General features: G+C 41.5%; 1 protein-coding gene across 1 annotated transcript; it reads left to right on the top strand. All coding sequences in view use genetic code 11, as the record gives it.

Moving 5' to 3' along the window:
* Positions 1 to 221: 221 nt before the first annotated feature.
* EGR_08997 (hypothetical protein) lies at positions 222 to 15,440 on the top strand (the record flags this gene model as incomplete). Its single annotated transcript, XM_024498246.1, has 6 exons — positions 222 to 262; positions 2,561 to 2,697; positions 3,769 to 4,359; positions 9,409 to 9,522; positions 11,338 to 12,237; positions 15,226 to 15,440. 6 exons carry the CDS (start codon positions 222 to 224, stop codon positions 15,438 to 15,440), a joined length of 1,998 nt encoding a protein of 665 aa, XP_024347343.1.
* Between the last annotated feature and the right edge of the window lie 1,836 nt (positions 15,441 to 17,276).

Below are 17,276 nucleotides of genomic sequence, written 5' to 3'. Positions count from 1 at the left end.
GGGGTTAAAAAGTTAAGGTAGATTTTAACCAATTTGTGCTTTAAACTTTCAGTATTGCGGTTATTTCATTTCGTGTGGTCATTTTTTGTACTTCAGCACCTTTCAACTATGGTCTTTAATCATCGACACCGAAACCGTAGCCCTAAAGATAGCTCTGGTTGGCATTTTTTGCCTGAATATTACATATGTAACCTCATTAGTAGTAGGTTTAGAGTACAACAATGGTTCGCAGCTCTGCCCATCCTGCCTGGCATTTCGCCCGGTAGAAGGTTACACGAAAAACAAACTTCGACGCCGGAATGTGCGTGTGTATGCGCACTTGTGAGGTCTTGATTCGCATCGCTGACATTCAGTCTAAGGGTCAGTATAATTACCGTAAATGACTGTATCTTCAGACTGTTGGAAAATAGACAGGATATAGTAATTTCACGGGGACGATTTGAAACCGTCTATATGGCTGACTTGATAAGATTATCCAAACTCCACTCACTATAACCAAACTCTTGGCAATGTTTAGGATCATACGGTGAAAAGGGGTTAAACAGCTAGAGAATGGATAAGCTGTGGTTCGTCTGAGACTCTCGCCAAATAGGGGATGAAGGAAAATATTCAGGCACGTTGTGAGGCTACAGACACACAAAATCAAGAAGTGATGCCTAGCGCAGTCAGGTTTCTTACAACCGGTTACCGATGGTTATTTTTTCCTTCTGTATTTGTCTCAGTCATGACGAGCCAGTGGATGGGAATTTTCTAACAGGGAAATGAATCTTCCCCGACTATCACGTGGTGTAACTAGTTCTAACGAAATTGTCGATTAAACAGTTGCACTGTTCTCGCAGAAACTAGTATATACCAGTCAAGGCAAAAGTCTGTAGTCGAGGAAATTGCATGAGGTCTTTTTGCTGCTTTTTAACGATGTAGAGACTGGTCTCAAGTAAAGAATTATACGAATATGGTGGATGGAGATAGCTTAACTTCTGCGTTTAGCTCCTAAAAGCATTGACAGTGAAGTTGGGATGTAGTCATTAATAGTTTAAGAACCCAGCCAGCGCAGATGACTAACCAGATCGACTCAGTCAATTTCAAGATGCAATACCGGATGGAAACTGAAACGTCATCGGGGGGACAACGAGGGCTTGATATAATTGAAAACTTCCTTTTCGTCTGCGCTTTTTCATGTGGCGCAACTTTATCCAGTTACTGCAGCAAACGCCAACAAACATACCCCTTCTCTTCTCGGAACTAAAAAAAAAAGAAAAACACAGTAGAGACAATTTTGCCTATATTAATTCATGTGATAAAGTCCGCTGTGGTGATCATATAACCTCTACAACTACATTATGCATCCGCCGCGATGGATTGTTTTCAATTGTTTACATTTGTGCCCCATTTACCCTTACCCAATGTTTTTGTCCCTCATAATGAGGCTTACTTTTCGATTAAAAAGGAAAAAGGCAAATTAATCTCACTTTTGACTTATCATAACTAATCAAAGTATAGATTAAAGGGTAATGCCAAGCCAAATCCTGTACTTGAAGTAGTACTGTGAGACTTTAAGACTATTCAAATGCTCTTCCTTCTCTTCAAACACTCGAATAGCTGTTAAGCGGTTCATTTATTTGATGGCAAACCTAACTAAAAAATATCATTTTATGCACGAAATCATGAAAGGATGCGTGAAATAAAGTGAAGCAAATTTAATACCCCTTCAGTGCAACCGGCCAATCGTCCGACAGGTGCCGTAGAACATTTCTGACAGGCACGAAAACATCCATGCACGCACATGCGCGAGGTCAAGTGACTAACCCTAGAAAATAGTGGATTTTAATTCAATTGTTTATTTATCCACTATCAAGCTCTGTAAAATAATCATTTTTTCATAAACAAACATGCATATTCATCAAAGTATTTTAAAGTCCATTTGAACCAGAGACAGTAGTGACGATTAAAGGATGTTGGTTATTTGTTTCTGTGAAACAAATCCCCACATGAATTTGTTTAGTGTTTAATTTAGATTTCAATGTTTAAAACAGTCAACTGAATTATGCATTCTGTCAGAACTTGCTGATACGTGCTGAATATAAAAGTAGATGTTCCCTAAGTTGGTAGTAGTACAATCATTTAATTGTATGTTTAACTCACAGTTTTGGTAACGACCACTTGGGGGCCCGTCAGTGTACCTCTGCCGGGCCATGCCAGTCCCACTTAAGCCCTTCTGTACGTTGCCGATGTATATTGTGTCTGGGCGATGTGCTTTCTTTAGTCTCCAGGGGAGCCTCCGGTCGCCGCAGTAGCACAAGTTATGGACCTCATTATCTAATAAATATGTTACTTTAATACAACGATTCGGTTAGGGTATTAATTTGGGTGTTCATTTCAAGCATACCCACCAACCGTCACACAGTATTTACTGATGAAGGCTCAACTTTGACAAATGGATGGTTTTCTAACCCCAATCGTTTAATCCATGCATGTTTGGGTGCATTCATAATTATAAAAAACCGCCAAAAGCGTCCACAAACATTAATCTCGGCTTTTGTCCTGTAATCAACCTTCCTAGACAAGGCGTGGTCTACTATGCACATCACGATGATGCTGTTGGTGGTCCGACGACGAGTGACGCGAGAACTGAATCCCCAAAAATGTTTGTTAGGCGTAGTTTTGACGTCCGAGGCACCATAAAAAGGAAACACATAGGTAAGTGTATTGTGGCGGCGTGACACTGGTGGTGTGCTATAGGTTATATTTCGAAATAAACCCAATTACAGCCGCAAACAGTTTAATGCACCAATAAGTTATCATTCTCCCAAACTGTGTGGTTAAATTCCTTTTATAAATTCAAGAAGTAGTTGTGGAGCTTAAAGGCTAATGCAGAAAAAAGCTGCATGCAGCAATAAGGTGATGCAACAATGGCAACACGATGGTAAATTGATGTCTCTATGTAAGAATTAGAGAGGCATCACACCCTCAGACACATACAAGTAAATTAATAAAAAAAAATGATTTTTTGGATTAAGGGGAAAAAATCTTAATGAATTAAATTATTCTTATGAGTGCTTTTGTATCCTTCAACAAGCGATCCATCAAAGTCGGTTCGATGAAGAAGCAAGACTAAACTGTCTGTTCATAACCAAAGTTCAAGTGCTCGATATCAGTGGCCTTCGATACCATGCGCATGGATCCGCTAGCGCCTGGGACTCCGGCTATTCGACAGTGATGAAAAGGCAGGAGCACAAGTAACTTCAGTGAGTGTGCGTATGTGTGTGTGCAAATTTAGCACACAACCAATCAGCGGGCGCTAACCATAACCGCAAGCCAATAAACACGCAACACACTCACTAATGTAGAAGCACATACGCATGCACAAGACAGGGCTAAGGGGGCGGCAAGCAGGTAGGCATAGTTTCGCCGACCAGTGCGTGTATAAACACATAGACTGACACACCGGGGTCGTGAGGCCGCTGCAGCGGGGACCGGGCGATGGGCAATCACAGGAGCTTACATTAACCTGGGCATTACATACCGCACGCACGCACACGTACGCACAAGCATTTCAGAATTTGAACAAATCTACGGACAACGATAACAGTAATAGTACGCGTACAAGAGCCATGTGGCGGCGATCAGCAACTTCAGCATCCACAGTACTATCGTCAGTACAACTCCTCCCACTCCTCCTTCTTATTCAGTACCCATTAGGGGTTCTCTCTCTCCCCTCAAAGATAACCTACACCCTTCCTCCTCCCCTTTCCCTTTTTCTTTCCTCAGAGAGTGTCGCTCTCGGCGACAGTGTAATCATTCGGTGCCATATCAATTCCAATTCCGAGACTGGTGCTCTCATGGCACAAAGCAGCATGAGTCTCTACTGCCCTGCTGTCCCTAGGGACACCTTTTGCTTTCAGAATTGTCGACCGCAGGAGGTGTGCAACGGCAAGGGCAGCTGCCGAATTATTCCCTCACTGGAAGGAGTGGCGTGCAGGAGCATCATCCATGCCAGTGGAGAGATTGTGTATGAGTACACACTGAAGCATGTGACACCCGAATGGGTGGACTGGCATCATCCGGGTTTTGCTTGTCACAGCGCGGCGGGTAAAACGAACTGGACAAGGTTGAGAGAGAAAGCTAAAGCGCCGCCCGAGGCGGAGGGAAATAAAGTGGCCCCACCTCCACCACCGAGAACCACTACCACTTCTACGACCACCACAGCCACCACGACAACAACTACGACACCCTCACCAAGAAGAACAACTGTGAATCATGGGACAACCACAAATGAAACGCAAGCTTTAATTATCGCTTCATCGAACAGGGGTGATGACAGTGCACACTGGTTAAACTTTCTACGAACTTCTTCCTCAGGTACTTGTGAGGCCGCTTTCCCATCGTTTTTAAAATGTTAACAACCAAAGTGAGTTCAATGTTCCGGGTTGATTTTATGGCAGCTGATTTGTCAGTGAAATTTACCTTATTTCGAATTCGGTCCCTTCATGGCGCAATGTAATTAGTTTGGCATTTCACCACTAGCATGAAGCATTTTGAGTTCTGATTGGAGTGCAATAAGATATATGATATCACAATCGATGTTTCATTGGTATTAATCAGAATGACATATCCCATTTACTGTTACCTTGGTTCTCAGTTGAAGAATCGGTGTTGCCTGCGTTTTCATAGCGAATAAATATCTATGACGTATTCCGCAACCCAAACCATCCTCATTCCCATGGTTAGATCCATGGGAATTGAATGTAGTTATATAAGTCACCATAATCCGGTGTTTTGTCAGTCTAAGAAAACCAGCCTTGTTTATTTTCCGATGACCGAATTCTGCCAAATTTGAACACATTAGTGAACTGTGCATAAACTCTTTCTGCAAACAGGCTGTAGAAATGAACTAAAGCAAAGTCTGCTCCGTGTATAGTTAGAAAATTTTGCCATTTTTACTTGAGTGGTGAGACAGTGATCGATGATAAAGTTCATTTTCACCTCACCACCAGGCGTCTTTTGGGGTCATCTTGCCTTATTTCTCTTAATACGTAGACCTAAAGCTAAGACTAGTGCCTCCATTTTTGACGATGACTGAATGAAAACATTGTCGACTGCCAAAACACCTTCTCCCATGATTTCAATGCTTGCGTTTGATTGCGTAATAAAGCCAGCACAATAGACAGCTTCATTTGCTCCTATCCTCTGCACAAAAGCTGACGTGATCTCAAGTTGGCTAGTGGAGCCAAACACCCCGCATATCATCGCATTATTTAGTGTCAGGAGACTTTTTCAAATAAGCATGGATTGATAGGTGGATGGATGAAGGTTAACTCCTTTGGTATAGCACTTTCATGTTGCAAAAGTCAATTCTCAAGCGCCACACCCCATCATTTGGACGAGTTGGTAAGCGCAACTGACAATAATAACTCCCACGGTAGCTGGCTGCTTGATTGACAAAGGCGATGACAGCGTAGAATTTTTTCTCGATGGTGTAAAGAACCATCTGAGCCATAACCACTGACGGTGGAATTGAGCTAGGCATGGGAGAAACCCTCAGAATGACAACCATCACCAGTCATAATACTTTTAATGTGTGTTGAAGGGGACAATATAATAAGAACTGGTCCATAAAAATAAAATTTGTCCCTTAAATAAGGATTCTTTTGAGTTCTGTGACTTACTTTAATCTTCCATTCTTTCTCAAAATTTTTGCCTGTGATGTTTACTTGGAGTAGCTGCTTTCTAATTATTAAGATCAGAAATGATCAGCAACGTTTTCGTTATATATACGTGGGAATGGAATTATGCTTTCAAATTTTTCACCATTTACAATGTTTATTTAAGAGAAAGTTCTTTTTGGAGGCTCTTTTATTTTAGTGGATTGAAATTGAGGTCCCTTCGCCTTGGCCATGTATTTGATCAAGGGCCTATACATACAATAGGATCAACTTTGTGATTCCATTATGATAGTAATGTGCCCCACAGCATGCTCAGTTTTCCATATTTTTAAGCTGGTGCCCAAGTATTTACCTTACTTGATTCATTGACTCTTTTCTAGATGATTTATTTTGCTCAATGGTCTCTGCTTTGGATGGGAAAATACCATATACAATAAGCCTTGTCGAGTTCCATAGTGGTTCTAATGAAGACAATATTTCGATGGTTCATTGCCAAATAAAAAGATAGGCTTCACGATAGAGAAATTTGTTTCTGATTATTAGTTGAACCATTCCTGACGATGCCCCCACTGTTTGTGACCATGATGACTGTAGCAGCCTGAGACTACTCTGAAGAAGAAAGAAGACATAATAGTCAGGTAGAATAAGTATTGTTGACATATAGTACGTATAGATTTGCCCGGGGACCAGCCCACCCGGCGAAGGTGCAATGGCGGAACATGTATGTGACCCCTTTACTAAAACCGGGATTTGAACAACCAACGCATTACAATGACCTCCTTAGAGGGTTTTAGAAGAACTGTTTTCACCTAGTTTTGTACTGTCAGATTGTTTTGTAACCTAGTTTATTGCTGCCGGTTTATTGGAGTTGTAACAAGCAGAACAATCTGGTATCAGTTTCCAGTTTTCGAATACTTTGTCCTATGATGTGAAATGTGCCAACGATTGCCTATAACTTGTAGAAGTTCACATATATGAAGAATGTTGTCTAAATTTTGGCAACTTACCCAGCGTTGGTTTTCAATGTTTGAAGTTACAACAAACAGAAGTAATAGCTAGTCTGTTATAGAGCATATATTCTTGCACAATAGCGGCCATACCATTTGTAATAACTCTTTTCTAATGGGCATTTCAATAAACAGCCATCCATAAGCAGCTGCGCAGACAGGAGCTCCTTCATCCTGTTATTTTTTACTTCGAAGTTATAGGCCATTCACCAGCCATTTCCCATGCCACGAGCAAATTTGACATAGGTCTGGACCGCGAATTCTGTAATTTCTACGCAATTGCCCACAGTTTCAAGGTTTTGCCTTTTCATCGCCCCTTTGAGATCCTCCAAATGCGAAGCCCCCTTTTTAGCCTCCGAATGCAGACGGAAATTTAGTAATTATTGCGGCACCCTGCGAAAGTACCGGGTTGGGAGGCAAACTGGAAGGCAGGCTTCTGAGTCACTGGTAAGGGTGATTATGATGGCGTTAGCTTGGGTCTCAGTCTAAAGAACGCACTTTCATTGGCATCAGCTTGCAGTGGAGTGAGGAAAGTTGGCTGGTGAAGCTCCCCTTCCTGTCTCCTGCAAGGCACCAGAAGTCTGATTAATATGCTTCTTCCCCTCATGTCTCCGCTCTCTGCAGCATTTTGACAGCAGTGAGCAGTTGCAGGCAGGTAAGCTAGGGTTGGCTGACCTTACACTTTACACATTCACTAATTGCAACTTGACGATTGTTAATTAGAAGTTTACCTACGATTAATGGCCGTCGCGGTCGTTACTCCAATGGCCACAGACGTACACACGCAAATGTGCACTGTACACACAACAGGTGCCTCCATAATTCACACATGTTGTTGGTATAGGTTAATAAATAAACCTTACAACAAGATTTTGAATTTAAGAGCCAAATAAAGACAATCATCTTAAAGCCGGCTGTCAATGCTATTTAGGCCATTTTGTCAGCTAATGCTAGGGAAACTCGTCTTTATGGGCCATAATCACTTATACCTTGTCACTCAAATTCATAAATAGGATTTCTTAAGATCGTAAAAGTCATTTATTTGGGGTGATTGGCACCATTTAAATCCTGATTTTGGCGATAATAGTTTGGATTGATATTTTGCTTAAGGTTTTTCGCTTTGCATATTCGAGAATGGAAGATTGTCATGGGACTAAAGGGCATTACATATGATGGATTTTTTGGTTTTCATTAAAGAAAAGATTAAAATTACTTGACTGCTTTCAATTTTGCCAGAAATTACGAATGAATAAGCTTTTCAAATGTTACCTCAAAATTTCTGCGCATTTCGCGACAATACCTGTTCCTTACAAACACCGAAATCAAAATATTTCAGTGTATTGAAATCGTAGACTTTATTTCTTGCATTTACCTTTTTTAAACCAGTTCATTCTACCAACATGTTTTTTTGTGTGCACAATCTGTTTCCTTGAAATTTTAAGCACCCATGTATAACAACAAGCAGAGCAAATCAAAATGTGGATATAGACTGGTTCAAACTTGAAAACATAGTAGCAGTCTTATTTAGCTGTGAAATCCCAAAAAATTGCGTGTGGATTTACGAAAAGGTTGGATTGGATTTTGATTCAACTACTAAACCCTGATGAACCATTCATGAAGGGTCTCCGTGTCGGCAACACCATAACGTCGGTTTTACCCAGATTTCCTATCAGATCAACCCAATAAATTGAATTTAATCTCGTAAGGAATCCCCTGTGAGGTAAAAAAACCGACAGCATTAAAGTCTGAAGAATATTAGTGCTGAACATTATGGATAAGTTGCTTTTGCACCCAACTTGTTACTCAGTCAATGTGGAAGAGAAATCCTTCTTTCTTCAATGCCACGCAATTTTTTGGGTAGTCAGAACGATTACAAATTGAGGTAAAAATTCAAATCATCTCCACAAAGCATTAAATGACCATCTTCTCCTCCGGTGACATTGCATAGAATCTCGGTGCCCAAACGCGACTGCAGAGAAGTTAAGGTACCTGAGAAAGGGCGCAGTGGCCACCATTTCACTTTCAAGTCCCATCAGTCACGTTATTGTTTGTGTTTTCACCCGAACTGACGCCAATGTGACACTTGCGTGAGCGATTGTGTGCATACACTCACAGGTCTTGCGCTGACGTGGGCACAGGAAAGTAGTTGCCACTTGCGCCCTCTCCGTCGCCACCACCACCACCTCCCCTCGTTCACACGGCACTCCCTCACTAGAGTACGTGTTTGTCAGAAACGTCACCACCGCAGCCGCCCAGTGACTCAGCGCACGTAGGGTTGAACGGGACTTCAATCAGCGTAGCTTCCCGTGGGAGGTCACTAGAGCTGTTTATACGACGACTGAACCCCTTTTTAGACTCTGATACCCTACCTGGAGACTAGCGCTGATGCTAGCGAAAGTTTTAAGGTATACAAGTCTGTAAGGGGGTTGATTATTGACCTACCAGAAACCTGGAGGACTAGTAGTATGATCAGGTCACTATGCCACCAACGGGCAGTCGGAATAGCGATGATGGAAATGCGTACTACTGAAAAGAATACCCTTCTGTTACCGGCGCTTGACTTAAGTGGCTAAATGGGCAATAGCAGTGGCTCAACTCGTGACAAATCAACAAGCCGGTTTCCCTATCACCCGGGTTCATTTCTTCTCTTCTGGGAAAGGGCATATTTTTTTAGGTAGAAAAAAGAAAAGAGACCTTTTGCAAATAATGGTGCTTACTCACCCCCATTCTTTTTCCAGGGGGCTTCTGGACACCAGAAATGATTATCATCACTGCCTTTGTAGCCCTCGCCCTATCCATGCTAATTAACTGCTTCTGCTGCGTCAAATGGCTTGTCAAACGGCATCACGGAGGTAAGTTTACTCTTTCCTGCGTTTTCTGACTCACTTTGACAGTAACTGGTCTCCTTTGAAATGAGATGATTTATACCTACCAGAATGTGTAAAGTGATTCAGTAACCTGTTGATATTTAGCCCATTTGTAAAATGAATTGCAAAACAGAAGCCGATTGTTGTGTAATCCAACAAACCGACTGATGGAGCAACTAGGAGGAAAAAACAATCTGCTTCTTGTTAGGCGATGTTTTAACCTCTGCACGAAAAATAAACAAGATAATATGGATACGTGCACCAGTCGAGCGAAAATAGATGTTGAAAGATCATCTGCCAGGGTGGGTAAACATTTTCATGTCTTCATTCTCTGAGCGCGACTTGATTCAATCAATTCCGCCTTGGCGGGTGCATATGTGCATGCCAATGCTTATAATCAGGCGCTAAAATAAAGGCATTTCCAAACAATGTCTAGTCCGTCTCTTTCACATTTGTATCGTTTTTATAAAACTACTCCGGCTTTTCACCTCAGGCCAAGGAAACAGGCATGCTCCTAGTAAAGCATTATGCTAACTTAAGATTTCAGCTGTTTTGCAATGACATGCGACGTTTCTTCATCGTAGCTTCGCACATAGAGTACGTTTCTAAAAAGTCAGAATTTTTCGCCCATTCCTGTCATAATGGTCGTGTAAGGAAGGGGTGATATGATTGTAAGGAATACGGAGAAAAAGCACCACATTCAAACACAAAACAGTAAAATACTTTTCGATGCACGATGCTGTAGCATTCGGCCTGGTCAACACTTTCACATCTGGTTGCTCTCACCCCTCTCTTCCTCGGGAGGTGGCAGAACTCCGTCAGTAAATGGAAACATTAATGTCCTATGTGAACCGCTTCATTAGGTAATTACAAGATGTCCGAGTTAGTCTCAAGTATTTAGCCCTTTTGTTGCCTGGGTCATATAGGTAAAAGGTTACCAATAAACGATTTAGACTGTTCTAATATACCATCGTTTTACGCGAGGCCGCTTCTCAAAAAACTAAAAAAACATAATAATCCACCTCGGATGAAGAAGATCCTACATCTGCTATATTAATCTCAACTAAATAATCTACACGTGGAGCGATTTGTTATTATTAGCCGCTATAAACTTATAAGGAACCTATGTAACGCATACACGACGCTGGTACCGACCCTGTCAATAAGAAAAACGAATTTAGGACCATCCTTGGCGTGCTATTCCAAAGGGAACAGAGAATTAGCAGCTTGGAACAAATGATTCGAGTCTTCCATAATTAGTGTATAAGCTGCAATATTGTGGACTCAGTGACAAGCTTTGTGTTTCTAAGAGGCTCAACTGAATTTGGAATGTCTGCTATGAAGTTAGTTCAAAATGACTTTTATATAGTGTTATCAATTCGCCAGTCCTGAACTCCAGAGCGCTTGGACAATTCATATGCGAAAGGCGAATGCATTTTAAGTTATTACTGAGTCGTAGAAGGTCAAGGTACTTGATGTCCTGTATGTGGAAATAATCATTGACTTGCCACCTGCGTTCCCTCATAGGTGATGAAACTTCACTTTCCAAATTTGTGTGCTATTCACAAATTCAGCTTCATTCCTGCAACAAAGCATAAATCTCACTTATACCCACTGAAGGGGTTGTGAACGTTGGCTATTGCTAGAATACTCGACTCTTTCTCCATGAAATACTGAAGCAGTGATGAGCAATTAGGATACTACTTACGAAACTGTTTTTATGCCCTTGGTTGAGCTTCTACACTAAGAATGGAATGCCTGTTAATTATTATCTTGTGCACCAATTCTTTGTTTATATAGATAGAAGAAAACTAAAAGGAACTGCTACGTTCGGTGGTCAGAATGATCTTAGACCGACCGGAGTCATCCCCACTGTTGCGTGGTACCCCGCAGATCCCAGAGTCCTACCACCCGTTGCACTGGCACAGCAAATGACACCCAGCTCAGCTTTCCACCGGTCTGTCACTATTCCCGACGAATCACTAGTAGAGAATTCCCCACACTGGAATCCCTTTGAGAGCGCTGACGCAGCGCGTACCCACCCCGAGGGAAAAGCGGCCAATGGTAGCACTATGAGCAATTCAGCCGGCCGTAACTCGGACTCGGGTTTCTCGATTGCCCACGCCGGTGCACCACAACCGATTCAAATACTCTCTAATCCCTCCGCCTACCCAATAAGCTTCGAACCACTGGGTTGGTCTGGACCAGTCACCCCCCGCCCCAGGCAACATACCCACCGTTTAAGACACCAGTTTATGCCCTCCTACTACGTCGGAGTGAAGAGAGCCACCTCAAGAGAAACAGTCTTTTCAGAGCGGCCAATATCCGAGATTGGATTCGAACCGACCCCTCACCACCAGCATCACTACATACCGGTCGTTCTAGGTCCTGGAGGTGGTGTACGAGCCTCACAGCCGCAGCTAGCGTCAGTTTCTGCCTACGGCGCTCCGTTATGCAGTCCCGCCGATGTGAGTCTGATCGAAAAACCAGGAGCGGGGGATGGTGCCAGTGCAGGAGGTGGTAGTGGATCGCCCAAACCCGGAATGACAGTCCTCCTACCTGCAACTGTGCTCAGTCACCAATACGGCGTGATCCCGCCTCCTTCGAGTTCCACTGAACGGTCTACTGCACCCCTTTTGAACGCGGATCTGGTGGTGAAATCACAAACAGTGACTCCTGAGGCCGCTTTGGAGGAAGTGGGTAAGTAAAGTAGTTGTCTAACCTGTAAACTTGGTTAAACTCATTAATTTTAAACTAAGGCAGTGATACTAACCCACTGGATGTAAGATGAGCCAACCCCTACGGATCCGGTGCGAACAAATCCATTTCTTAAGTAACAAATGTTAATATGACCATCAACTAAAACTACGGTGATAGGCGAGGTAGTGGTGATAAGCTATGAGGTATCAAATATGTGCGTTTGGCACTGTCATCAAACTGTTCCATATTTTTGAATTTGTATAACCACCAAAAAATTCTCACATAAGGTAAATGAGACCCCGAAGTGCGAAATAAATATTGCTGGATTTGATTCCGACAAAACTATAAATAATGCGTTAAAAATTCATAAGGTGATTAAACACACTCTTTGCCATAATGAAGAAACGACTGGAATGGCTGCTACCTTCACTACGCATTTCACCATCATGTGCTGTGAGTGTAAAAGTATGCCAACAAGGTATATTTAGACTTGAAAACAAAATTATGCGGTGTGAATTTGAGCATTTAATAATCAATTAAGCTAGAATTCTTGATGGTCCTCGTTGCTTGTAAATCTAAAATTTCAATTTTCATGTCCTCGCCGATTAGATTTAAAATGTGTATTAAGTTTACCAAACTACTGGTCAATGGTTTGCCGTTAGCACCTAGAATTCAGAAAAAAGGCGACTTCTTTAGCAAATAGATAAAAATCCCAATGAAAAGAAGAAATTCGAGCATTCCACGTCAGTCATCAACTTTTCACGCAACTGAGGAGATACTTGACCGCAACGTCACCGATCCCTCCTGGCGATTCTACCAGATCTAGTGTCTCGTCCTGTATGGAAACTGGATGAGGGGACAAAAAATGTACCGGCCATTATGTGTGCCCATAGCTAGTGGTGGTAATACTGGCCAAAAAGCAGAGTCACGTAACAAGGGACGGGGTTTAACATCTTTCCATGAAGGTGGGATGTCGAGCCTTTTCCTCCTCGTCACAGTGATCTCACTTCAGGGCTGCCCAGCCATATCTATCTGAGTTCTCTCCAGTTGGCAGAGAAGTGAGGTAGATATCACGAGTTCACATAATTGGTATCTTCATACAGGTACGGTAAGCGGCTCTGTAATAAACTTTTCCGGATTGTTCACGGCTGGTTTCGTTCCCGTCGTTAATAGCTTTCCCGAAGGCCACAAGTCTAGGATAGTTGCCGAAACTACGCGCTATTTTCAGCCCTTCTGTTATGGGTCATAACCTATCCTTCCATCCATGGCATATGAACTTGGTCTGCCCCGCTAAGGTTTATCACCTGGCAGTAGAAATCAAGACAGATGTACTTTAAGATCAAGTTCACTTTCCGTTACCATTAATGTAGGGCTCCGAGGCTTCACTGAAAAAGAGAGAAGAATGAGCTTTATAATCATCTTGAGATTTTAACGCCATGCTGCATCGTTGCGTTATTCTTATTTAATTTGATAATAGATACAATAAAATCCCACGGTGATTCTGTCGTTGCACAAAATCAAACTCAAATAGTTGGACTAAAGCACACAACTACTAACTAAAATGCTGATGAAAGCGTTGCCTAGCAAGTAGAAATATGTCAAAGAATCACTCCACTTTTCTTGTGATACATGCACGCGAAACTAGCTCTTTTAGTGCTTTATGAATTGGGTAGATGGCATTTGAAGCAGCCGCCCCACCACCATTTGGCACTAAATGATGAGGTGAGAGTGAGAAATTATTCCTCCTAACCGATGCTTTATCGCACGCATTTTCACAATAAAGAAGGCGTTTTATCTTAGAAAGCCGTTTAGAAATGCACTTTCGTCGAAATTTTATCTGGTGGCTGTTATTTAAGGCTTCCAAAAATTGAATCGGGTCCATCACATATAAATACCACTTTATAAAGCTTTTTGTGGTATTTTGAAGTTTATGCTACTTTTTCTATTACTACTACTGGCAATCGACATTAATACGAGAAAGTTGGATGTAAAGTTTTCTGTTTTCATCATGTCCTTCAATCTTCGACTTCTTAATGCAGTTCCACTGCTCTCTCCAAAAAATGGTGCAGCTTTGAATGCACTGTCTTGTTAACTCTTCAGTCACAACAATACACTGTAACAATGCAGGCCTCATTTCATCTTTTCGACGTTTGCTAATTACTAGATTTAAGTGACAAGGATAAATGCTAATTGCGTTACTAACTTTTAGAAGAAGAATAATATTTTCTATACGAAAAGATGAATTTGGACCGTGCCCCTCATTGTACAAGGTAACCGTTTTACAGTAAATGACGCTTCAACTCCATTTTCTATCCATCATAAACTTCATTAGGTAGCATCAAGAATGCAGACCGTACAAATTAAGAGCATTCATCGTTCAGTCTAGTGGCAAACTACTTTTTCCTAACAGTTTCTGAAAATTACAAAGGATAATGCAATAGCCTGTATGATGACATATTTTCACCAACCAACAGCAACGGAGGCGGGAGAGAATGGACTAAAACCCGTTTCTTACCCTTTTGGATAAATTTTTCAGTTTTACTCTTCTTGAAGTTTAAATTTTTTGTCCGAAAGTCATGATATTTGGTCAGATGGTTTAAGATCTAGTGTAGGCAAATCAGCCAGTTTCAATGGCTGGTTAACTACGAATTTCACTAATTCATCAATGTGTCCCAAAAGTTGGATCAGACATTGATCTACTGTCATCAATTGGTTGGGCCACTTTGAACCATCCATTTTTAATCCTGCTGAAAGTTAGGTTACCATACTTTCCGAATTCAGTAAACATTCTTTTTCTGGGCGCTTAGAGAATATAATTTCATCCAATCAAAGTAATCCGCCTTTAATAACTTCTTCCATTGAAGTTAACAGGGCGTCAAGTATTAATTCAGTCTACATGGTATAGAAAGGACAGAAGTCCGACCAGTCAAAAGGGTTCTTGCGTTCGATCGGATAGTACAATAACCAATTTCCAACTTTTTACTGCAGCTGTAGCAAACGAGACTACAGGCAAAAGTGCAGCGGAAGTACAAATGTGGCTCCAATCGATGCCTGGCGCGGACAAGGATCAACAGTCGCGGCTACCGACCAAGTTGGCGGACAGTTTGAACACGGACTACGACGTGCCGAGTGATTGGAGTGAACGTGAACCTATGTTGCTGCGCGAGAAACTGAGTAGTGAAGAGACTGGTCCTACTGAGTGATCCTAACCTCAAGAATGACACTGCACAAGCAAACAAATAAACGTATTTACGCAGAAAAACACAAAGACAATGTAAAAGAAGCAGTGGTTTTGCTACACAGAGGAACTCACACGCAAAACCCCTACCCGCGTTGTGTGATCGTTTGTAAAGGTCGATCTCTGACTCTTTTTTCCTTCTCTTTCATCTTTATGACCGTATTCTTCGGGTTTGGTAATGACTTTTGTGTTTAAACACTACCTTACTTTATTTGAATCAGTCTACCCATCCTGAGTCTAGTGAGGGTTAACTCGTCACTCGTGCAATTAAGCTGGCCGGCAAGGTTATGCGAAAGACGAGAGGTCTTTTACTTCACGCTGATTGTTTATAACGAAGCTTACTGTGAAGAGGTGCGAGATGTGGTACTTTGGAGGGCAATGTAAATGGGTGGATGCCATCGCTGTGCCAGAAGAGGTCGCGTGATTAGCCTTAAAAGTGGTGGAAACAGCGCGTTGCTCTCACACTCATCAATGTAGAGGTTGACTAAACACACCTTTGGCATTGATCTTATGCCACCTGATGCCAAAGCTGACCTGCTCAAAATATGATAAAAGGGAAAACCCTTGCCCACGAGTTAGGATTCTAGTTGAAATTACGAGTCAAGGCATTAAAGCAACAAAATAAATAGGAATAGGATTAATTTGTACCCGCCTTTCTCGCTACCGATTTATTATAATCGTTAGTGTGGAAGTAAATCAAAGATTTTATGATTTTCAAATGTGCAAAATCAAAAGTGACAGAAAGTGCTGTCTACGATGTTATCCAACCGTTTCTCAGTTCTTAAAAGATGAGGTAACCCAAGAGCCTCTAAAAATGGGGCCAATTATCCAACCCCACTTTCATTTCTACAATCACCAGACTTTGATGATAAAGAATTAGCCATCTGGGGATGTAAAATCCAGTGGCTACAAGACAGTGTTGTTAAAGGAAGAATCCTTTATGTCATGAAAAATATTTTAAGTAGATTTCTTTATTTGTACCGGGTATATTGCCCTTTAATAGAACCCCAAGATTAGGCGCTCCTAGTGCTAGTCGGTTGCACAATTTCTAAGAAGTCTATAGGCTTTGAGAAAGGTGATAAAGCCTTAAATAACTACTGCTTTAGCTAGAAGAAAACTTCCAGAATATAACCATAACTTAAAGCTATCACGAAAAGTATATGGATTCGCACTCCACATCAAAACAAAACCATTCAACTTAAAGAGGTTGAGCACCACAGAGATCAGATCTCTTAAGTAAGTAAATTTATCGGCGTAATCATTCTTTGGCAGCATATCTAGAGGCAAAAACGTAAATTTACGATTAAGAATCATCTGTATAATGCTAACAAAGGTAGGTCAGTAGTTAAATTAATAGAATGTCTTATTGAACTGAATGAGCGTTCTTTCTCCCTATCAAGATTTAGCCGCTACCCATGAGTTGTTTACTTTCTAGCCTTTGGTGTTTGCGCCTTGTCCAAGTACCATTGCCTTTTTAATAAGTCTTGTCCTATAAATGATAAATATTAAATCTTTTGTTTCACGTACACATAGTTTAGATATTCACGTCTATCCAGCTAAGAACAATCCGCTTCGAGATTAGTTATGATTCACAAAAACTACAATGCTGCTTTGATTACATTACTAATGTTATTTAATAAACATGCACAAAGAACAAACCATAGCATCACGGTGTGAATTTTATTCAATTAGTTTACACTACTGGTACATACCGAGTCATCCTGGAGACAGACTCCATAAATCGTCTGTACGTGGTATAATGAAGTGTTCGTTCTTCAGTTTTGCTCTCAACAAATGCCCA

This window comes from Echinococcus granulosus (assembly GCF_000524195.1).
Source record: "Echinococcus granulosus chromosome Unknown EG_S00127, whole genome shotgun sequence".
NCBI classification, from domain to species: Eukaryota; Metazoa; Platyhelminthes; class Cestoda; order Cyclophyllidea; family Taeniidae; genus Echinococcus; species Echinococcus granulosus.
This window is presented reverse-complemented; position numbering and strand designations above follow the sequence as displayed.